This window comes from Fistularia commersonii, chromosome 14 (genome assembly GCF_037954325.1).
Source record: "Fistularia commersonii isolate RoL2024-O1a breed Wild chromosome 14, RoL_Fcom_v1.0, whole genome shotgun sequence".
Taxonomy (NCBI): domain Eukaryota; kingdom Metazoa; phylum Chordata; class Actinopteri; order Syngnathiformes; family Fistulariidae; genus Fistularia; species Fistularia commersonii.
In genome coordinates, this window is record NC_141297.1 from 8323281 (window position 1) to 8347138 (window position 23858).

Consider the following 23858-nt stretch of genomic DNA (forward strand, 5'->3'; position numbering starts at 1 on the left):
GCTTCGTCAAGGTTTCCAAACATGGCAGCGGTGGATATCATAGTGGACAACTTGGTGACACTGTGGAGGATACCTGCCGTCCGCCTGAAATTCCCCTGGATCTTTGTACTCATTTCTGTGGTGGGTTCCATCTTCAAGGAACTGCAGCTAGTACCGCAGACGTATTTCAGCAGCAGCAGAAACGTCCTGAACGTGTAAGTAACTCTGGTGCTAATTACCGTTCTAGTTTGTTGTTAGCCGTTAGCTCCGCTGGGGGCAGGATGGCGCGTCCGCCGCCGAGGGAAGGACACTTGTTAGTCTCAGATTCCATTCATTCACCAGCTCAATTTATATAAGATGAAAGGAAGTATTTCTTCGAAACACGGTTTTTAAAATTAATAAATACTCTCATATCACTGCGGGACGAGATATAGAATTCAACTTTCGAGCCGCAACAAATGCGACGTTACCGCTTTGACTATAACAATTTATTTTAACTTTGAGCTACTTCACTATAACGAATTGTTTTTAATATGGTGTATTTCTGTTTGTACTCGGTTCATTTTGTACAAAAAGAAAAAACAAACAAACATCTTATTGTGTTATTGTTTGAAAAGTGTATTAAGTGAAGTGTAATACTAAACCCACTTTTCCTGATAATTCGCCCGGTATTTTAATCCTAATCCTGCTAGCATAAAGCAAGCAAAGTATTACTCTATGAGTAGTGTTTTTGTTTGTTGTAGTGGGTAAAATTACGTATTTTTCTTCAACCACAACGCCCATTTTCTTTCTGTTCTCTTTTATTCAAAGAAGTGTTTGTTTTTCTCTTTTGACAGTTGCTTGTTTATTAAGCGCACACACACGTCGATCCTGAAAATAAACAAGAACTCATCCGAAAATCGACAAGAAATAACCAGAAGGATAACTGAAATGGATCAAACAAGTTTCCTTAGAATGATGTAAATATTAACATGAGGAATTTTTAGAAAATGCAGACCTTTTGATTGACAGGTGGCCTGTTTAAGTTAAGCCCAGCCTCTCGTCCTGATATTAGCACACCTGAAACCCTGTGTGCAGGACAAGTAGTTCATATATGACAGTTCTGTCATCCAGGTTAATTGTTGTCAAATCTTGCCATAGAAACTGGACTAAAATTTTCTTTCCCAAGACCTTTCACCTCTAATCTGAGAAGCTTCTTCAGTTCTAATGGACCGTTGGGCGTTTCCATTAAATAACTGCCGAGGTTGGACGTTGTTCCAAGTCCCATTTGCCAGGACAAGATTTGACTGACAAGCAGCGTAGATAATCACTGAATGAAATTCTATTTAAAGGATCATTTCAGTCGTACTATATCGAGTTCCAGGTTTTTAAATGCCCGTAAATTTCTTCTAATGCTGCCGCTGTCAGACAGTACAACCAGGATTGAGTCTCTCTGTCTTGCTTAGGATCACAGCTGAAAATCTCTTGATTTATTTTTCTTCTGAAATTCGTATTTTCTATCCGTATATTTATTTGTTCATATTCTCCCGTTGTTTACGGAGTTTGATATTTTATAATTATATTTCATAGTTCTATTTTGTTTGTCTTTTTTTGTCCCTGCCTTATGTCCCTGCTGTAGGACCAATAAAATGTTTTTCTCATCTTATACTTCTTTAGACCTTAGATTTAACTTAAATTTGTGCAGAATAGGTAACCAGATGTGTAATTCGTGTCTTCCTAATATTAAAGTTGTGCTTCTCTTGCAGGTATTTCGTCAAAGTGTCCTGGGGTTGGACTCTGCTCCTGCTGACACCCTTCCTCCTCCTCTCCAACTCCTCCTTCAGCAGGAATGTGGTCTTCCTGGGTCGCAGGCTGATGTCCCTGCTGGTGGCCACCGCCATCTGGTACATCTGCACCGAAACCTTCTTTTACATCGAGAATGTGACGGGCTCGTGCTTCGAGACGGACACCATGGACGTGGTCAACAAAGAGTTCCTGTCCAAAGCCAGCTGCAGGCGGGCCGGCTTCCACTGGCATGGCTACGACATCTCGGGTCACTCCTTCATCCTGGCTTTCTCCTCCCTTTTCATCATCGAGGAGACGGCTCCCATGGCATCCCTGAAGACGGCCAGTCTGTCCACGCTGCCCAGGATCGTCCTCAATCTGCTGTACGTGGCCCTGAACCTCATCGTGATCATCTGGGTGTGGATGTTCGCCTGCACCTCTGTTTACTTCCATGATCTGTCTCACAAGCTGCTCGGGACCTTGTGCGCCCTCTTGGGGTGGAGCCTTACCTATCGTTTTTGGTATCTAAAACCTTTTTCACCGGGACTGCCCCCCCAGCACCACCTAAAAGGACAGAAACAACACTCATAGTTCGCAACCATCCTCGTTCTGTCACATGTCAGTGTCTCCAGACGGGAACTGGACCGCTTGTGTTGAGCTCTCTCCTCGAGCATAACACCATTAATCAGACCCCCGCGACTCGTTTATCGCCTTTTTAGAGGTTCTTTCTCACGGATGAGTAAAATGTACTGCGCAAAAAGGAATTGATTTGCATTTATTGGCGGGGGGCGAAAAAAAAAAGCGCTCAACGATCTAATATATTTGAGTTAAGATGCAGTTCTAACACCACGTCCCAAACTTTTACCTCAACCACAAGACAAGTCCGTCCTAGACAATTACCTCAAGTGCACAACATTTAGAAACTAAAGATTTCCAACATCGCTATGTTTAATTTCCTGGACTTTAACATCTTTTTGACGGGACTCTCAGTTTCCTCTGTGCCTAAATTGATTTTTTTTTTTTTTTTTCTTTCTTTTTTAAATCACAAACTCAGACCAGGTTGTCCAGACAGATTCTTTATAATTTATAGAAGAAAAATTCTGTGTTCCTAGTCAGTTTGTCACTAAGGCTTGACTTTTAATTCAACTTCGAAGTGTGTTTGCATCAGAGCTGCTTGAAACTTTGTGGAGGCCCTTTGTAAGATGCTATTTGGCAGCCTATTTTGCCAGACTGTGATGGATGGATCCCTAAAGATATCAACAAAGATTGAATAAAATATCGCGTTTTAGGAGGGGAAAGCTGACAGTCTCGAAAAACATTATTTTCTCTAGCAAGGTGAACTGATAGAAAATGCTAAATTATTTATGCTAAGCATTCAACATACCCCTTCCCCCATGGAAACAAACAACTTAGCTTAACTCTCCTGTGAGTGTTTTCATGCAATTTCTCATTTTTTAGATTATGATGATCATATTCTGTTTGATGCCGTGATACTCCATGCAGTTGACCTTAGCCTTGGAGTTTGATGGCAAGGAGGCCAATCATATTTGCACACTGCCTGTAGGAAGAAAAAGCTAGTGTGCTTCTATATTTATATAGACAACCAGTATGTACCTGTGTCAAAATGTCTTCCTAATTTCTTTATTTATTTTATTTAGTCTTGCTCAGCCGTTTGTCTTTGCACAGCAGCAATGTAAAAGCACCTTCATTTCGCCAAAGTGACTGAAGGTCAACACTACATTTTCACTTTGAGCATCAGCAACATACACTAAGGTCATTTCGGTCCCTCGTCGCAGTTTTTCCAGCTGAAGGCCAGGCCTGAATCTATATATATAATAAAGTATTTTAATGGCCAAGGCAAACCTGATCTTGAGTTTTGTTTTGTTTTTTTTACTGTCCACAAACTGGCCGAATCTCAGATCTTGTGTGTGTGTGTAGCTGCGCTGTTTTAAGTGGGGGGATGTCAGGGCAACCATAATTGACACCTGTTAAAAGGGGAGTGTTCTTCAATTGGTATTGTAGCATATCAACGTTTTAGAGGTTTTTGTCAAAATGTACATTTTTAATTCTGAATTATTGAATGTGCAATTTTTTTGCCTGTGTTTGGCAAACATTTATCTGACTTGTTTTTTTTTGGTTTGTTTTCTTAAATGAAAACAAAGTGTCTTTCTCAAGTGTGGCTGGGTGATATTAAAAAAAAAAAAAGGGTCAGCAAATGCAGAAGCCTGTTTTGTTAATTATTTTGTGCAAATCCCATTAATCCAGTCATTTTAGTATAACTCCCAACAAATTTGTGATGTTTGTCTGGTTTGTGGTTTCAAAATTCTTGTTTTACGGTGTCTGAGTGTTGGCAAAAAAAAGAACCAGAGTCTGGATTTCCTATTTTCATTGTTTATTGGTATTCGATGGCAACTGAATAAATTAAGGCTCATGAACAAACATCTTAAAAAGCACCTCAAATAAATGCATATATAAATATAAAAAAATAAAAGTAAGAAATTAAGAAAAATACCATTGTGAAATATTAAGTGGGCGTAAACACATCTTAGTCAACAGAAATGATGGCTGGAAAAAAGTGGAGTCGATTCTATTATTACTAAACCAAACATTACACATTATTTTTTAATCTCTTTGTGCCATTAACATTGCTGCTTCCTGGTGCTTAAAGGGCCCTCGGTTTTCATATCTGGGACTTCTTTTTAGGCTCAAAACAACTGATCTCTTAAGTTCAGCTCACTGCAGCAGCCAGCAGGGTCATTGGACGCACCCACCGTCATCTTTGGTTCACTGTGGTACTAGTTTGGAATCAGCTACGGTGACACAGAGTTAGGTTTATTCTTGCACTGTGCATTTAACAGTTATTTATCGGTAACTATTTTATATCATGGGTTCGCCTTTTTTAATTTTTTGACCATTTGTATGTGATTTTTTTTTTCTTTTTAACAAATTTTTCATTTTGTTTTTTGGCTAATTTTGTGGTAATCTTTGCCTGACTTAAGTTAAATGACCACAAGGTTTCACATTTTGATTATTTCCTTGCAACTTGTGGATTTTAATTTCATGTTCCCTTTCAGCTCATTCCGTGCTGATTCAAGAATTCTATTGTCATTTTGATCTCGAACTTAATTTCTTTAATTCACTGACAAAAATCTTATCTTGATTCAAACTGCATTTTCAGGAGAAAAAAATCACAACAGATGGAGTTTTGAAATACACGGACATATTATCCACCTTTTGTCCCAGCCATTTGATTAATTTCAACAAGAAGCTGAAGTTCTGTGTCTACAACAGGGAAATCTGATCTTGCAAACAAAACTTGTGAATTTGATAGGCTCTATGTCAATATATGTTTAATCACATACTTATTTTTACCTCTCTGGATTTGCAGGAGTACAGTTTTGAGCATCAGTTTATTTTACATGCATTTAAACAAGTTGATAGTTTTGTTTTCAATTGTGGTCAGTCTTAACCCACTTTGTCTGCACAGTAACAAAATAAAAGCAACTTTGCGTCTCCGGTTCCCACCAGCACCACCATCACCCGATAAACAAGGCTTGGACAGCGAGAACATCCTTCAACCAGCCACTGAACCCGATACAATCCTCGGACTCCATCCGGCACCCCACGAAATAGGTTACAGATTCAGGGCTGCATGGCTCAGGAGCAGAATTCAAATGTTTAAATCCACGAGGGGTGAGAAAAGCAAAAGACGACCCATGAGAGCACGGAGGAAAAAAGAAGACTGGACAGAACAGTGGAACTGCCGGCAGACCAGGGAATGGTCTTTTTTTTTTTTTTTTTTTTGAGTCAGCGTTTCACTAGGCCCCCTTTTTAACCTCTGAGTGCATTAAAAAGGAAAGATAATGTTGCATAATTGAAAAATATCTATCTGTAAAAACAATCCAGCGTCTGTCAGGAGGAATTGGCAGCAAGCAATAAGTAGCAGTAAGATCTTTCTCGTTCTAGGGGAGACATGGAGGGTCAGAGATGGTGTGTTGGTTGGCTTGGGGGGGGGCTATTTTTTCAAAACTAAAATCAGCAGTTAGTTTAATTTCTGTCACTAGGAGTCCAACAATCACACCAAGAGAAAAAACAAAACTAAAAAAAAGTGACCTGCTTTTGGGTCGTGAATGCAGAATCTGCCACCTACATCCCACCTCCACGACCACAGCTCCCTCCCCGATCTCTGACCTCCCACTCGGTGACAAAAACAGCAATCTCGGTGCGTACCATGTGATCTCTGGTGCTCGACATAAACTGACACGAGTGCACACCGGTGTGTGAATGTGTGCACGTGTGTGTGTGTGTGTGTGTGTGTGTTTCTGAGTGCACGATGTACAAGTAGTTATAGGAAGAGGGCGGTATTTTTAGGGGAAAAAAAAAGGCACACGTTCACTTTCTAGACGGAAACAAGATAATTTTGCAGAAATCACTTGTCTTGTCATTGAAAATTGTGAAAGTGGAGCCTGGTGGTTTCAGACAGGACGTCCCTCTGTCCATGACATCGTTGGTGTCGATGACGCTAAAAAACGAGAACCTGGTGATAGCTGATGTGCCTAAATTCAAGGTGAAATATTTCAGTAGATCTTACAACCAAACCTATAATTCCATCAACAACAGAAAAATTTCTTAAATAAAAAGAATGAAATAGATCATTTTCTTGTTACTGCTATTAAATCCTTCTTCAGAGAAACGCCAGTAGGCTATTTCCGGCTGGTTCGTTCGTCACTTAGACATCAGGACGGCGTCTTTCTCCTCATTTCAATCTCCACTAGAAAGTGAACATCCCCAAATATCAACATGTTCCCTTTTCTGATCTCCCTCCATCATTTCTACCGCCTGGAAATTTCCGACAGCACAGAGATCGCTCGTATCACATCCGTCGCCCTGAAACTTCAAGCGGTGGAGACGTGGGCGAGCAGATATGGACGATGACTATAATGGTGGCATGCGAAGGTCGAAAGACCCCTGATTGTGTTGCTGTGTTTCGACGTTTCGTCTGGGTTTCTACTGAAAGTGGACGTTTTCCAGCAAACAAAGATGTTGCCGGGAAACTTAAAACTCGATGAAGGCCTTGGTTACCAGAAAAATGTGCTGCTGAGAACTTTATACTATGGAATGTTTTAATATTTCTTTGTTCACCCAGGTAATAGTGTTCTCTATATAGATTCATTAGGTTTTCCTGTAGTCATTAAAACATTACAGAAAAAATTTGAACGTCACACAAATACACAGACATTTAAACACAGGAAGGGGGCGTTCACTACATATATTTCTTTTTTAAAAACCAGTAGGCAAAGTAGCCCATCCCGCCCAGGGAGCCCATGAGAAATGAGGCCCCGAAGAAGGACGGCGGCTTCTTTTTCACCATCCGGAAGGCATTGGGTAGGACGGCGGACAGGAGGGTTGTGTGGATGTCGCCCAAGACCTTCCGGAAAGCGTAGCGTTTTTGCACACGCACAAAAAAGGACTGCAGGTTGGGCCGGCTGCCATCCTCCCAGTATTTCTTAGAAAGTCCCAAGAACTTGAGCCTGTGCAACAAGGCTCCGAGGCAGATATCAGCTAGCGTAAATTCAGTTCCACATAGCCACAACTCACACTTTTGACCTGCGGGGGATCGGAAAAGAAACCAAATTTAGTAACAGAAATGACTAGGAAATCAAACCGAAGGTCAAAAAAACATATATATCAGTGGTGCATACCTTGATACTCTATTTTTCTTTTCTCCAGTTCCGCCTCCACTTGATCTAAAACCATTGCTAACTCTCCCAGAATTTTCTTCAGGAAATTCACATTATCGTGGTCCAAGATTTTTGCCTGTGAAATGGAAAATAATTAAGAAGAAAAAAAAAATCTTTTATCTAAAGAATAGAGCCAGCATTCACAAGCTGTGGTACTGTAAGTTAATACAACATGATCTAATTCCATTCCAAGTGCTCTATATTTCAGTCCAAGTGCTCTGAGGAAGCTGACAGCTGATTTGTTGGAGTCAAGAATAATGTTGTGAATAATAAGAAGCCATTAAACAGCATAATAAATCACAACAAAATATACGACACAGACAATCACAGAGATGGTAATAGAGAGCATTATACTTGACTGTTATTTCAAAAATATGTCAGTGAAAATTAAGATCATATATACCTCTTCACCAAGCACTACCCCACTAATCACACTTAGCCCTCAACCCCCCCCTGGGAAAAAAAAAACGGTGAAATAAATGTATTTATGTATATGGTTCTAAGATAGCTATTTGGTAGAGTGGTCACTTCTGACTTCCGACTGCTGGTACTTAAGATCTTCTGTGACTGAATTGCACTTTTTGTAAGTCGCTTTGGATAAAAGCGTCTGCCAAATGACTGTAATGTATTGTAATGTAATGTAATGTAATGTAATGTACAGTAATATATATATATATATATACATAGTTTAAAGTTAATGTGAATAGGTCTATCTAAACACAAGGCTAATGAACTTGAGGATTTATTTCATATTCCTTGGGGGAAAAGGAAATAAGACTACATTTGTGGATTCTTAGGTCAAAATTGAGTTTCTGCCAGGTCCAAAATACAGGGAGACGGAGATGAAGATTAGAATAGAAAAAAAAAAAAAAATACAACTCACCATGAGCTTCTTCTGCTTGGATAGGTATGGCTCCATCAGCTGGGGCTCCTCATGATCCAACTTCATCAGCTCTGTGGCAGCGTTGGCCAAGTGTCCTGCAGTTAAACACAGACACACAGACACACAAAACACAAGAAGAGTTCAGATCAAGAGTTAATACAAATGCATAAATGGAGCCCTGGTTGTAAGTGGTACTAAAGGTACCAAAACAGCCCCGAGCTTCACTCGGTTCAGATGCGGGTGATGTAAGGGGGGCCCGTGGCCCAGTTTAGACACCAAAACTCAGTCTGAGTCATTGCTGTCATTCAAAAGAAAATTGGGCCAGGGAAGGAAGTGAACTGACTGTCGATCCAGGGAAAATAAAACAGGCCTGGACATTGGTTCCTCTCTTGTCTCCATAGTCAGTTAGGATCCAAAGATCATCACAAATATGTGTTCTGAGGCTCTAAACCTTAAAGAAAAGTCTGTCATTCTGTGAAAATCTTCACTGTTTGTCTGGAGTGTCACTGTATAATTGATTGTGCTGCGGCATTTTCACCCCATCCAGCTGATGGAAACATTTCTTAAGTTCAGACCGGAAGGCAAATTTTACACCACATAGCTTGGCATCGCCGCAAAGTGCTGTGTTAAGGGTTATTGGTATTGTGTTGCGTCAAATTCAACATTTTTCTCATCACGTATCGTACTTAAGACCTGGAATTATTTTGCTAATGATAGAGAAAGTGCTGTGAGGAGGATGAATAACTTAGCATTCATTATCTCATTACTTCATTTTGCCATTTTAAACTCTTTCACCCGATCCTCCCAATCACTCTGGTGTGATTAGGAGGAACGCCCCCCCCCGATCTGAGCCCGAGTGGTGTCGTTATTGAACTTCTGTGCTCATCACGGATTGTCCATAACAGACACCATGTTCAGGCATAAAGGTGTCCATGTGTGCAATTTGCACCAACACACCTTAGTTTCAACTCCCACCTCCTGCAGAGCTACAACTACGTCCCAAGGGAGGCGGGGGACATGGAGTCCAAACGGGCCATCAACACTGTGTACAGTGGGAGCTGGACAATGCTGATCTCAACTCCAGACGTTGTTGATCGGTGGCTTCAGAATACCTCCAAGACCCCCTCAACCTTGTTGAAATGCCTTCCAATGAGGAAGCAGAGCCGGGGGACTCTGGAACGGATACACCTATTTCCGGGGCTGTCTTCAGTAGCGGGGGCCCGGGGATGGATGAGATCCACCTTGGGTTCCTCAAGGCTCTGGATGTTGTAGGGCTGTCCTGGCTGACACGTCTCTGCCGCCGCATTGCATGGATGTCGGGGACAGTGCCGCCGGACTGGCAAACCGGGGTGGTGATCCCCCTTTTTAAAAAGGGGGATCGGAGGGTGTGCTCCACATAAAGGGGATCACACTTCTCAGCCTCCCTGTGGGGGTGCTCTGGGAGTATGAGGAACCGAACCCCGTTATATGGGCTGTTCGGTTCGTGTATGATCGTGTCAGAGCTTGGTCCGCATTGCCGGGCGTCGAGGAGATCCAGTTTGGTGGCCGCAGAATCAAATCTCTGCTTTTTGCAGATGATGTGGTTTTGTTGGCTTCAGCGGGCCATGATCTCCAGCTCTCACCGGAGTGGTTGGCGGCCGAGTGTGAAGCGTCCGGGATGAGGATCAGCACTTCCAAATCCGAGACCATGGTGCTCAATGGATGGAGTGCCCACTCCAGGTCGGGGAAGAGGCTCTGCCCCGAGTGGAGGAGTTAAAGTATCTCGGGGTCTCGTTCACGACTGAGGGGAGGATGGAGCGAGAGATCGGCAGGCGGATCGGTGCGACGTCTGCAACGACACAGACTCTGTCTGTCATGGTGAAGAGGGAGCTGAGCCAGAAGGCGAACCTCTCAATTTACCGGCCAATCTACGTTCGCAGTCACCTATGTTCACAAGCGCTGGGTAGTGACCGAAAGAACAAGACAGTGGATACAATCAGCCGAAATGAGATTTCTCCGCAGGCCGGACTCTTCCTTAGAGATAGGGTGAGGAGTTCAGTCTTCGGGAGGAGCTCAGAGCAGATCCTCTGCTCCTCCGCATAGAGAGAAGTCAGATGAGGTGGCTCGGACATCAGGTCAGGATGCCTCCTGGACGCCTCCCGGGGGAGGTGTTCCGGGTATGTCCATCTGGGAGGAGACCGCAGGGAAGACCCAGGACACGTTGGAGAGACTATGTCTCCAGGCTGGCCTGGGAACACCTTGGGGTCCCCCAGAGGAGCTGGACCTTGTGACAGGGGAGAGGGAGGTCTGGGCTTCAGCGCTGCAGCTGCTGCCCCTGCAACCCAAATCTGGATAAGTGGGGAAAGATGGAAGGATGGAACTCTTTCACCCAAAGGGCTTGGCACGGTTCAGTCGAATGACAAGTCCAATCTCTACACTTATTGTACATATTTGGCATAAAAAATAAAGTTTTGATAAGCCCACTTTAGTAAAAGTTTTCACTGATCTTTTCTCTTTTTAGTTCGACTTCATTGACTTGTGAGCTGTATAGTGATAACAGCTAAATGCTAAAGCTAACAGGAGCCAGCAGGGCTAACTGAAGCAAACAGCGGCAAAAAATGCTAATACAAGCTAATACGACGCTAACGGAACATAGCCGTGGCTAGACGGCAGGGTTTTTTGGTCCCGGTAAATACGTTTTCGTAGTTTCCGTTCACCATTAAACTGTCGAAGTTTAATTAGAAAACAGACTTTTCGGTCTCAGAGTATTTGTCATTTAGAGCCGTTGTTATTGCTAACGCTAAGCTTCTAAGACTGTACAGTTTGCGTTTAGCTCGCTGTCATGTAAGTACACGGGGAGCTCGGCACAAACTGACGTCAGAATTTTTATCACATATTTTTTAACAAAACTAAGTTCCGGCTGTTTGTGAGCGCAGAGCTCATAGGAGGAATGTTTTGTTTTTCTTTCATTTTGGTCCCGCAATGTGTTAAAGCGCACTGCGGCTACCTAGCATCATTGAGAACTTAACAACGCCGTCCCTTGCTAACATTAGCTAGGTAGATGCGACGACAAGGCGTGAATGCAAACGTGGACATTGGAATTATAATCTGGTGCTTCGACAGATTCCTTCTCATTTTACTTGATGGGATACATGCTGTCAGCTGGTGGACGAAAACATCACGGGTGAGTCTTGACATCTGTGCCATTTTTTAAATGTTTCTGACCATCTGCTGTGTCTCAGTTGTCTGCAGGTTGTCATAGTAACGCCACAGTGTTTTCACACGTCGGTCATTGTCAAGTGTTGATTGTTCTGTGGGCAATATGACTGCTGGTGTATCAAAAAATGTAATACCGTATTTGTATTACTTGGCATCTATTATTTGCTTCAACCTTGCTTACGCAGGGAAATAATTCTGGTAAAGCCATTGACACTGAACGTAGATTGAAACATTAAATAGATGAGACATATATCCTCCACAAAAAGCCATCTTTAACAAAACTGTTTAGTTGGCAGCTCGTTTTTTCCTTGATAGGTAAAAAGCTGTAAATTCCCCTAAAATCTATGCTGTCCATGTCATACTAAACTTTTCAATGCTCAGTCTGAATGTACCTCAATTCTTCAGCGTGCTTTCAGCAATGTCAACAAACTATGATATCAATGAACCTCTTCAGCAATTTCATTCTTTATTTAGGCTTTTAGCTAACAATTCCACTGTCTCTCAATTCAAAGTGATCACATCCCATTTGCTGAAGGAAACAGACCAATGTAAGTTTTCTGAAATGTGCGTGAATGTGCATTGTTGAAACGCAGCAGAACACTGTCACATAATATTATCCTGCATCGATGCACCGGACAAGGAGGTTCTGTGAACATCTGCCGTTGTCTGTTTAGCACACTTGAATGGATCGAGCCGCTCACCCATCCAGGCTGTTCCTGGGGATTCCGAGCGACAGCGGTGTTTGCCTCTTCACTACCAGACAATATTTGATTTAGCAACAATGACTTATCCGGGATGGAAGCGGGAACTCAAACTGATTAGCCTGTTTCGATTCCTGTTGAAAATGGATGGGATTCCATGAAATGTCATTGGTATCAGTCCCAGTATTGATTCATTTTTGTGCCTCTACTCTGCCTGATCCCTATGATTCCCTCCAGCTAGGCAGACAAGACTTTTATTTAATTTTTTTGCAATGAACCACAATTGCTGGGAATGTGATACAGTTGGGGGGGGTTCTACAAAAAACATCTCCACACACAGAGAACTTTCTACTTTCTATTGAAAAACAAAAGATAATTTTCAATTAATTTTAGCCATGGTGAAAAATTCACAGATTGTTAAACAGAACATGGGACGATGTGTAAATAGGCAATTAGACACATTATATATAATCTGTGAGTGTGTGTGTGTGTGTGTGTGTGTGTGTATATATATATATATGTGTGTGTGTGTGTGTGTGTGTGTATTTATTTATATATGCAGTATATTTGTGTGTGTCTGTGTTTATTACCCTCAAAATTCAATACCTAATTTAAAATGTGCAAACATCTGCATAAAATCTGAAAGAATTTGACTGATTGTTTCTGAAATTAGAGAAAGGACTTTATTTGGCTGTTTGAAGAAAAAGATCAGGAATTGCCCCGCAGAAACACGTTCAGTTCATTTAAATTTCATTAAGCATGTGTTTTGTGTCTTTTCTTTTGAAAGCTGAACAGATAAAATGATACAAAATAGCACGTGTTATTTTCACAATATCACCCGTGTCAGTGTAAAACTGTCAGAAAGAAATCCTGTGATAGAGAAAGGCAATCTGAGATTTCAAAACAAGTGGTTATAATGGAACAAATTCTTTGAAGAGGTTTTCATGTGGAACCAATTCGGCACCCTCATCCCTATGGAAGCTAAAATGTGTAGAAGACTGTCTTCAATAGTATCACTGAGCGTCTCTAAAACACCAAACATAGTTTTGATTGTCACTGCACGGCATGAAATGTTTTAATTTCCCGCCACATGCATTTTTCAGTATCTGAATTTTAGCAGTCGTTTTAGCATTGCATCAGGGATTCAGGTGGGGCTATTTTGCAGTGCTTTTTCTGCAGCGTGTGTCAAGGAATTGTGCACTTTCTGGGCATCTTTTTTGCACCCTGCTGGTGCTGATCCATTAGGGTACAACTGAGAGATCACACAGACCTGTGGGATTTTTAGTATTTAACAGTCCACAGCAGCAGGTTTTCTGTGACCTGAATATTTCATCCAAGATGAAACTTACTCAGATTTACTTTTTTTCCTTCAGACTCATTTTCATCCAGAGCAGACAATAAGTTTTCCAAATTAATATTTGTATTATTTATCATTTATGACACAGCAAGTGTTGTCACCTTCTTTGTTATAGCATACTTCATTGGTTTAATCTCATGGCCAGTTGTGAAGGGGGAACGGGTGGAAACTGGGTAACTGGTAAAATCCCCAAATAGGTTTATTCAATTTTCACATCATCCTTATTTCACAAGTGTTTTTTTAAATTAGCATTTTCTTTGAATTTATATGACATGCATATTTTGTTGGCTTCTCAGACCCCATGCTGCTGAGATCCCAAAGCTGAGAACTAAGTAGCCTCTTCTAAATTAGTTCCTGAGACTACAGGATGGAATTCCACAATATGTCTGCTTCACCCTGCTGTTATTTGTTTTGCAGTAGTGTTTTTATGATATGCGTATCTCACTCCCAATTTTCTGTATATTCAGTCTGTTCCTTAAAAGCACATGGTAACTCTGACATAGTTCAGTTGATTTTATGCCATGTGAGAAGAAGGTTGTAAGTTGGGTTTTCTAAAAAATATTCATGCGAACAATATTTACTCATGTGTCCATTTGCTATTGCGATTAATGCACACGATCCTCACACAACGCAATAGGTTGGCTTCACTTACTACGTATTTCAGCGGTGGCGTACTTTGGGATCATTGAGTCGGTGGTGAGCTCTGGATGGAGGATGCAACCGTGAGTGTAGGCGTCCATGGGCAGCCCATCCAGCAGCTGGCGGTACTGCTGCACGCGGTCGTGGACTGGCGTGCCTGTGTCGGGGATCAACGAGGCCACTGTGTCTGCGATTGAGAAAACGCCAACATAAACAAGGCATTCCAATGTGGCTCAAGGGGAATATTGTCACTTATTTTAATTGATCATGTAAAACTGTTGAAGAGTCTATCAACCAGATGTCACATGAGACAATTTAATGTGAGGAAGACGAAGGGTGGTTGTAAAACTTTGAAGGAGGACAAACTGTCATGTGGTGGGGATGTTCACGTCTGGGAATTCAGAGAATGCTTTAATTTTGTGAGTTAGCAACTTAAAAATGGCAACATCCGTATCTAAATCAAGTGGTTAACATCAGACATCCAGACAGGGACATCCCATACTACATTTAAAAATCATCATTATTGCTGTCACACTGATAATCTTAGTAGATCTATACAGATGCATTCAATGCCTTCTTGCTTCACTAAAAAAACACTAAACACTAAAAAAAAATCCTGTTAAATTATTGTTCACAAATAGAAATAGCACAGTAACCTGGTAACGGATGACACCTAAGCGCCTGGGCACTCTCACTGTTCATGTTTCTCAAAGCCTGTCTTTAATGAGGCGTGCTGGAAAGTGTCTCCAGGGGGCTAACAAGCATCCAAGAAATTATGTTTTAGATGGAAAACTCACAGCTTTTAAGATAAACGGTCCATATAGCCCCCATGAGACATTTTTTGAGGACGAATAGACGAATGTCGACTAGGCCAGAAATTCGTAAAACATACAGGTTAATTAGGCAACACTGTCAACTCATTACACTAAACCCCTGCTGGCCTGCTATGCTCTATTTATACGTTGCGTGGAACCTGAACAGAGGAGTTTGTCAAGTGCCAAGCAGTAAATGAGAGATTTAAGAAAAAAAAGATGAGTGCAAGGTTACATAAAGAAAGCAAATCGAGAAGGTTAAAAAAACAGGAAGAAATTCCCCTAAATTCACCAAAAAAGGAAAAAAAAACAACTAACAAGAAATAATAAAAAAAATATCCGCTGGCGAAATCACCCCGCAGGTAAAATAATAATTAAGAGCAATCCTGTGATCGGTACAGGTGGATTACAAGGGTAGACCAATTGTCTTTGCGACCGAACATTCCTAATTTCCATACCTGGCTCCTCCTAGTGTGTTGAAGTGTTGTTGAGCAAGACACCCTAACTGCTCCCCTGGTGCTGGTGGACCACAGCCTAATGCTCACGTTTCATCCATGATGGATGAATTAATTACAGAAAATGAATTTCCCCACAAGGGCTTAATAAAGGATAAATTATTTATTCTGTTGAAAATTTGTCTGAAAGAATTCATGAGGCAACTGTTTTGATCAATATTCTATTAAATTCATTATTCTGGGGAAAACTAAGTGTATTTTACTTTGTGTATAAAATACTGTAAAGAAATACGAATTGTAATATTCATCTTTTTCACTTCACCCAGGCATTGATCTCATCTAAGCAGCGAGCACCAACACAGATCCTAGAAACTGCGTAGAAATCAGAATTTAAACATCTCTTCAGATTATTCCTTAAGAATGTTGACATTTTTTTCCCAGCAAAAAGTGTAACCATGGAAGCCAGCCGACTTAAAAGCTCTGTCCCAATTCTTATATCAGCGCTCGCCGTTGTGTGTGCCACGCACCCTGGCCCTGCCGCTGTGTTCAGTATTCAGAGGAAGCCACTTCACAGGACTGACCGAGCTTTTTTATCTCCGCAGGGCCAAGGCCAGCTGACGAAGGAGCTGACGAAAGTCTGCTAGAGGACATCCTGGCTGTTGGAGAAGCTGGCGAGGGTCGAGAACAAGCCTGGCCAAGCTCCAGGATGCTGAGTAATCAGTTCCTGGCCCGGCATGTTGAGACGCCCGGCCCCTGTGGCGTCTTTCTCCTGCCACTGAAGAGTACAGGTATGGATATCGTGTCCTGTCTGACTCTCAGACACTCTGAGAAATTACATTATTCCCCTCTCGTGGATGAAACAGCATGAAGGCTCCGAGGGATAAAGGGAACCATGGGCCCTAACATAATTCAAAATTGCATCATAGCCGGTACATTGTGCCCCCCCCAGAACACAATATGGTGGTGTAAATTTCTCGGTTTTGCTTCACCCAACCGTTGTCAACTTTCAGGTTTGCATTGAAGAGGGAAAATTGGAACAGGAAATTTACCTGATCTTCTGAATATTGATGAACAATTACCTGAACATTTGCAACAGAAAATTAGCAGGAACAACAAGCAACCTGAAGAGCTCGATTTTTCATGTTCCATTTAGTTCTGTTGCGTATCATAAACCATTTAGAGTCAGGAGGGGGATGTCTTTACGCCCTGACAAACGAGAATGCAGTGTTTTCTGGATCTCCAGATGTTGTTTCTCCAAAACTGACAATGACTTATTCATCTTTTATATCCTGGGAGATTGACTGACAAAGTAATCCCAAACTTTCTGTACTGGTATTAAGCAATTATCAACCAACTGTATGTATGCGATATTAGAACTCTGAATATTAGTATCTACATCCTATCCGTTGCTATTGTCAACGGTGTCAAAATATGCGATTAAAAAAAAACCCTCTCTCCTCCATAACCTCACTGTGAGCAGTTTGACGTGCACTGCAGCCTGTCTCTTGTCTGAAAAACTTCCGCCCACCAGGCCGTCTGAAGCCATGTGTCAAGTTTTGAGGTCAACTCAGTCTGAAGTTTCCCAAAATTCACCAGCATGGACGTTGTGTTGTATAATGGTTGAGTTGTTATTTTCCCCCCACGTTAAGAATAATATTCAGAGGGAGATAAGTTGCTGGCAATCTATATCTGTCTCATTTTTTTAATTATATTTTTTCCCCCTACAAATAATTGGATTATTTCTGTTCTGAGCTCATTGCTCTGCAGGTTTCGTCTCACCTCAGAGACTACATGTATTTTTAATGTTGTTTTTGGATGTGTTTTGTTTGCCTGTATGTGTGCACTTATACTTTAAAAAATATAATTTGTGCATAGCATTCATAGATTGCTTTTCAAAGTTGAGACCTTCAGCAACTGTTAAGTGGATGTCCTTCATTTGTAAACGGTTTGTCAGTTTAAGTCTTTCTCTTAAAAAACAATTCCATCTTGTTATCAATTTATGTTTTCTATGGGTTGTGGACATTTAAGGAGAGACTGATTTATATTTCTCACCATTTTTGGATATTCTATAGACGAATCAAGTATTCAGTTTATTGACAAAGTAATCCCCAGGTTTTTTATTCTGATTGACAGTTAGATGAAGAGTTCAAGTGTTCTGCATTCTTACTAAATATAAATACAACAATTCTCCAGATGTCATACACCACCATATCTAAAATCTGCATAATTTGATTCCCTTATACTGCTAGGTGTAACCTCTCGGGTTATTCTGCAACCTAAACCTAATTTCAGAACTATTACACCCAGGAACATTCTGATCGCCACAGAATCCAAGGAGTTCCAAAAATATCCAATTAACTCTGTGTAATTAAAGGATAAAGAAGCGTAAACAAAGGGCGATGGACGGAAGTGAGACGTCGAGGACTTTTCCTTTGATTAGTGACCGAGCAATGAACCAGAGCCGCCGCTGCTGTTCAGAGCCAAGCGTTCGGCTATCGCCGCTCCGCTCCAGTGACCACAAACCAAACGGCAGTGACTGGCCAGCTCTCAGCTGCCTCCAGGCCCGCACCCCCCCGGATCTTACGTAACAACAGAACGCCTCAGCCGACACAGATACTCAAACACACTGCTGTGTTCGCAGAATCTCCTGTCAGATACACAAACACAGCCAGAAGTCACTTGATTCGACCTCCTATTTAAATGCCTCTGAAAGCTTTTAAGCGGAGAATCGCCGCAGTGACCTTAACGAACATCATTTCAGTGATTCCAAGCAAAGTCACAGTTATTAAATGGTTGTCCAGGTATGGGATACTTAAAACCTTTTTTTTTGGAGGGGAGGGGGGGTTGCAAAATATCCATACATCCATCTTCTGCCCCCATCCATCTTATCCTGCATTCAGGGTCAGGGAGGATAGAGAGTTGGGGTACACCCTGGACTGATGGCAGGCAAAATATCTATTACCTTAGATTATTACCTTTATCTCTGTGTAGACGGTGAATAAGCAAGAGCATTCTATCAAAAAGGCCTTTTAATGAGGTAGTGTAAAATGGGGGAAAATAATATAAAATAATATGATATAATTTATAATATAATTTTATTTGTTGCTGATCTTTCAGGAACTTTCCTGATGATTTTTGTCTTCAGTTTTTCCGCACGATTTAGAAAACAAGTGAGTTCATTTTGAGAAGGGGAAAAAAGATAAGCAGACTGGTAAAAGATTGAAGTAAAAAAATTAAGAAAAGAATTTCTGAACTTCAATGCTAAGCAAACAAACAAGAAAAAAACAACCAGGCAATATATATTGAAATATACACCCCAGTGCTAGTTGACTGTAATTCGTTCTCTGCAAAGCCACACTCGGATGACCCAAGCTGCCAATACACAGCGCAGTATTGGACAAGGGTAAGCCAAAGTCCGACAATGCAATGGCAGTTCTCTATTGACTCCTGTGTAACTCAGTAAGACTTTTCTCATTTTTCAGATTTATTAGTTGACTTTTCGTCTTGATGTGGTCAAATGTTTTTTCCTGGGGCACTTGCAATTGTGACAGCTGCTGCCAGGGAGGGTCGAAAAGAGAAATACTATTTATTCCCTTTCCAAAACCCAAAACCAAACCCTAAAATGCGTAGGCTGTGGATAAAGCTATGTGGACATCCACACATCCAGCTGAATCTGTTGAAGATCGACAGGCACAGCACTGTTTATGCCAAGGAAAATTATTCATTTGTTGACCATAAAATATAATACCATCCTGTTATTAGCAGGCATTAGCTGATTAGCAGTTTTGGACTATGGGCGCTAACATTAGTAGCTATCAGTGACAGTAGGAAGCTAACCGACACAGCTAATGTGGCTGAGGTTTTTATAAACATCCCCGGATCAAAACATTAGAAAAGGTGGACGCAATCAAATGTTTAATGCCCTTCAAAAGAATAATGTGAAAATGTCTGAAATCGCTTTATTGTACTTTTCCAAAAATGACAAAATATTTCTGCAGGAATCTCCGTGACAAGCGGTGAGAGCGCCATGCAGAACCTGAAAGCTCAGGCAGCTTGTCTGACTAAGCAACAATGACTAAGGTGGCCAAGGCTTAGCAAAGGGTGAATTTAGAGTGAAAACAAACCGAAACAAAAACAGCATCATCTCGCCAGCGTACCTCCCACAAAGTTCTTCTCCAAGTAGTCTATAATCTGGTTGTAGTCGCTGATGATGGTATCTCCGTGAAGAAAGACGGGCACCTCCTCTCCCAGGTTCAGCCTCATGAACCAGGGCTCCTTGTGCTCCTGCAGCGGTAAGCTCACGTCCCTTTCCTCACACACCAGACCCTTCTCATGTATGACGAGACGTACCTGCGTAAACAAAGAGAGCAAATGAGTTTGGCAGCTTTTAGATGATGAGCGAAAACTAAAAGACTTAAAAAAAATACTGTAGATAGACACATTTACCAGCTAAAGAAGGGGTGCATCTGAAACACTTGCACCTTTTTAGTACCATGACCAAAACAAACCAGAGAAACAATATTCAAGAAGCCGTTATTATCAATGCATATAAACAGTGTGTGTGCATCTGATTGTATCTAATCTACCGGCTTGTCTAAGTCTTTGTAATTTTAGTTGAATTATAAGCTGTTTACAAAGATTTAAGAGTCAAATTGAACACAAAACACAGGTAAAGTTGTTAAAATTCTATATAGATATATACATATATATGTGTGTGTGTGCAAATACATAACATGCATCCATGCATACATACATACTACATGCATATGTGTACATGCATTTCCGTACATTTTTCTTAAATTATGTATTCATCTTTTTTTGACAAAAAAGAATAACTAAACCTAAGCAAGTATTTCTCAATTTGTGCTCGACTTCTGCACACTGTTGTTCTGACACAACAGATGTAGACAGTGCAAGATTCGAAGATGAATAATTCCTCTTTTTTCCAGGGGGCCTTTTGTCCACTGGTCAGTGATGCTATGGCCAAAAATAAACCCTCTTTGTCGCTGAAAAGGCCAATAATGATATCACAGAAGCAAAGCAGGATAGATGATAGAATCTTCTCCCATTCTATAAATTTTTGAAGAGTTATCAAATCTGGCCTATGTAGGATAAAATGAAGCCAGAGCTGAAGCTTGTTTAAGTCCTTTAGTGCATCACGATTCAATCATGATAAAAAAATGAAAACTATACAGTATCCATTGCCAGCTGAGAGGAGGATAAACCAATGTCTACTGGGAGGGAGATACAGTGTAATAGGATTAATGAAAGGATATGACACCTGAAAGTAAACCAGCAGCACCTGGCTGCTCAAGGGGGGGTACAATGGAATGGGGAGGAGTGCATGAAACATAATGTAATGGTATCAAAGTGAAAGATTTTGCATCAGACATGCTGTCATTATCGTCAGACCACTAAATCAGAAAAGGAAACATCTCAGGTCCTAGCTCTTCAAACCACTGACAGAAGCCCACCATAATAAACCGCTGTTGCAACCACTCCATACACACACAGCAGAGTAAAAGATATAAGTCAATCCTCAGTCACGCCAAGTGAGTTCAGCAACTAGAGGGCCACAAATGACAGCCTTCAGCCCACGGTGCGTGGGCTACAAGGGGGGCAAGATGTAGGTGTAGGTTGAGTGTCACATTGGCCCTCTGTGCTGTACGTCAACAACGGCACCATATTGATGTGGGCTTTATTTGTCTGTTTTCAGGAAGTTTGTTAAAAGTATGACTCCCCATATCTCAGCCTTTTTCATGCAATTATCCTTCCTACTACTTTGGGCAAAATTAACAATGTTTGGATTATTGAAGAGAATGGAAATAAAATTCAATTATTAACAAGTACATTTTTAAAAAAAAAATGCTACCTTGTTATTACCTGAAAAGTCCTAATGGCTTTTCCATTCTAATATCATAAATTCACTGTAACCCAGTGTCAAAGCTGTCTGTGGATTCATTTGTTTTTGCAGTATTTATTTTTTTAATCCCAATGAAATGTTATGCTAAACAAGTAATGAAATATCACCTCATTTGATAAAATAGCTTTTGTAAATGCAGCCTCATAGATAATCGTCTTTTAAAAGCTTTCTCATTCTCACCAAACCCTTAAGTTTGATACTTAAAAGGTCTTCACACTGACTGATGGGTGTTGTTAGGACCTCTCACCTCTCGGGGGATGTGGAAATCGTCAGTAAAACGGGCAATTTCTCATCTGGACATGTAGCCTTCTTATGCAGAATGTACCTCTAAACTGAATACTGTATAAGGCATAACCCAGCTGTGTGAGTAAGCACACTGCAATAGCATCAATAGCAACACATGGAGAATTGTATCCATAATGTTCACTACAGGGAGTAGAACTGCTGTCAATATGGGTAAAATACTGAAATCAAGGCGTTCTTTGTCACCAGCACCACTTTTACTGCAAAAGAATATCTGGGTTTTTGCTCCTTTTGAGTTTTTTTTGGGTCTTAAATTAGATATCATTATCAAAGAAATAAGACCCTCCATTTTAAGAATAAGGGAAACCATAAATCATCCTCTTTCAGGAAACCGCTGGACATTTCATCATTTTTTGGACCTTTTCTTGTCAAATTAATTAATGCGGCCAACCGGGGAACGAAATTTTCCACTCGTATCCAGTCCTTTCATCCTTTCGTCTTCGTTTTGCGGTCCGTCGAGCTGTTAGCCAATGAGTTATGAGGGAACACCGATGGCACAGGAGAACGGCAGAGGTTTGGAGAGGTGACTGCGGGCCAGTGCCATACTGGAATTAATGTAGGGACTGAGGAGGCAACACGAGAGACACAGTTCAATAACAGGCTCAGAAACATGTTGCTTCGTCAGTTACATACATTTTTATTCCGTTTATTTTCTATAAAAATGTTCATGATTACGGCACTCTTGACCTGAAATGATGTTACGCCCCAAGAAAATCTTAGTTTGTTTAAGTAAACTTCAAATAAAGCTTGACTCAGACCTTAAGTCTCATTTCTGCTTTAAGACCAAATTGTTACTTGACATTACTGTTCCAACTGCGGTAATAATACTAGCACTATCACTGTTTCTAGAGCAGTATTATTTGTACTCTGTGTTAATTTGAAAGCTTTCCTGACCTCGCTGATGCATCTTGGATATCAATATCGTACTTGATCTATTTTTAAAGTTTTATTTTTTTTCCTTTAAAATGTGTGTAAAAAAATCCATTCAGCGTCTGCCGCTTTTATCCTACACTCAGTCAATGGCAGGGCCATGTGCAAAAAATATAGTATAAAATATTTTTGATTTAAAAAAAATTATCTGATAACCTTTACACAGTGAAAACGTTATGCTGATCGTAATTATTTTAACTTCAGTAAAATGATCAGCTATGTTTTATGAAGTCCATTAAAAAATCATCCATTGTGGGACTAATAACAGATTCCTTTAAATCTTCACGTCAATGTCTGCTGACAACAAGTGAAACGTTGAATAGAAACATGTCTATGTTTGTTTGTTTTTTGTTTTTTTATTTATTTAACCAGGAAGTAATCCCACTGAGAATAAGAAGCTCATTTGTGGCGAGAGCTCTAGCCAGGATAGGCAGCAACAGATGATAAAAGCACTCACAAAATTACCCAATTTTTTTATACACCACCCCAGAGTATCACTCTTAATAGTGCTTTAATACTTAACAGTTCATAATGAACTTCAGGAAAGCATAGTATTCAGCGTCAACCATTTGAAGACATTGAGCAGAAGCGTTCATACACACTGGACCTCCATCAGACAAAAAACTTGCAACGACATGACACTTTTTTGCAGTGAAGGAGAAAACTTATTTCTAAAGTAAAAACCCAATTTTAGCCTCAGCTTCTTCACAAGTAGCTCCACATGCAGATTGAAAGTGAGAGTCATCATCCTAGACAGCCAGATATTTATAAATGTGAACCATCTCTATGTCATTTCCCTAAAGAGTTGATACTGAGGGTATTGTCTGTGGCCACTTCAAGGAATTGGAAAAACAATCTTAGCTTTTTCTTTATTGCAGCAAGAACAGGTTTGAGTTGATGTGATGTGTTCTGGTCAGCAACTTTCGGAAGGGATTCAGGAGCAAGAGTTGACCGATAGCAATATATACAATAAATGTCATTAGCATAAAAATGTAAACAAGCCTCTGACACATTTAGACCCAGATCATTGCTATAAAGAATGAATCGGAGGGAGTCTAATACAGAACCCTGCAGCACTCGTCCGTGTGGACAGTAACTGAATTAGAACACAGATTAAATTCAATTCCCTGAGGGAGATAGCCAGAGACCCAAGCGACCGCATACTCAGAGTCT

General features: G+C 40.9%; 2 protein-coding genes across 3 annotated transcripts in view; one reads left to right on the forward strand and one right to left on the reverse strand.

Annotated features, from left to right (window-relative positions):
- Positions 1-4349, forward strand: fitm2 (fat storage inducing transmembrane protein 2). The gene is made up of 2 exons (XM_086159853.1): positions 1-194; positions 1725-4349. The coding sequence occupies exons 1-2, from the start codon at positions 22-24 to the stop codon at positions 2332-2334; spliced, it is 783 nt and encodes a 260-aa protein (XP_086015979.1). The 5' UTR covers positions 1-21; the 3' UTR covers positions 2335-4349.
- The window catches only part of gdap1l1 (ganglioside induced differentiation associated protein 1-like 1), a 25527-nt gene continuing 5787 nt past the window's right edge, over positions 4119-23858 (reverse strand). For both annotated transcript variants that reach the window (XM_086159852.1, XM_086159851.1), the window contains 5 exons: positions 19687-19879; positions 14276-14449; positions 8368-8462; positions 7446-7560; positions 4119-7350 (listed from right to left, as the gene is read on the reverse strand). In XM_086159852.1, coding sequence (XP_086015978.1) covers positions 7007-7350; positions 7446-7560; positions 8368-8462; positions 14276-14449; positions 19687-19879 — 921 coding nt within the window. In that variant the 3' untranslated portion in view covers positions 4119-7006. The remainder of the gene's footprint in view (positions 7351-7445; positions 7561-8367; positions 8463-14275; positions 14450-19686; positions 19880-23858) is intronic.

Bases quoted from the DNA above. Each gene is read 5' to 3' on its own strand.
- fitm2 (XM_086159853.1), top strand. From the start codon at position 22: ATGGCAGCGGTGGATATCATAGTGGACAACTTGGTGACACTGTGGAGG. The intron at 195-1,724 runs GTAAGTAACTCT...CTTCTCTTGCAG, and splicing joins AGCAGAAACGTCCTGAACGT to GTATTTCGTCAAAGTGTCCT.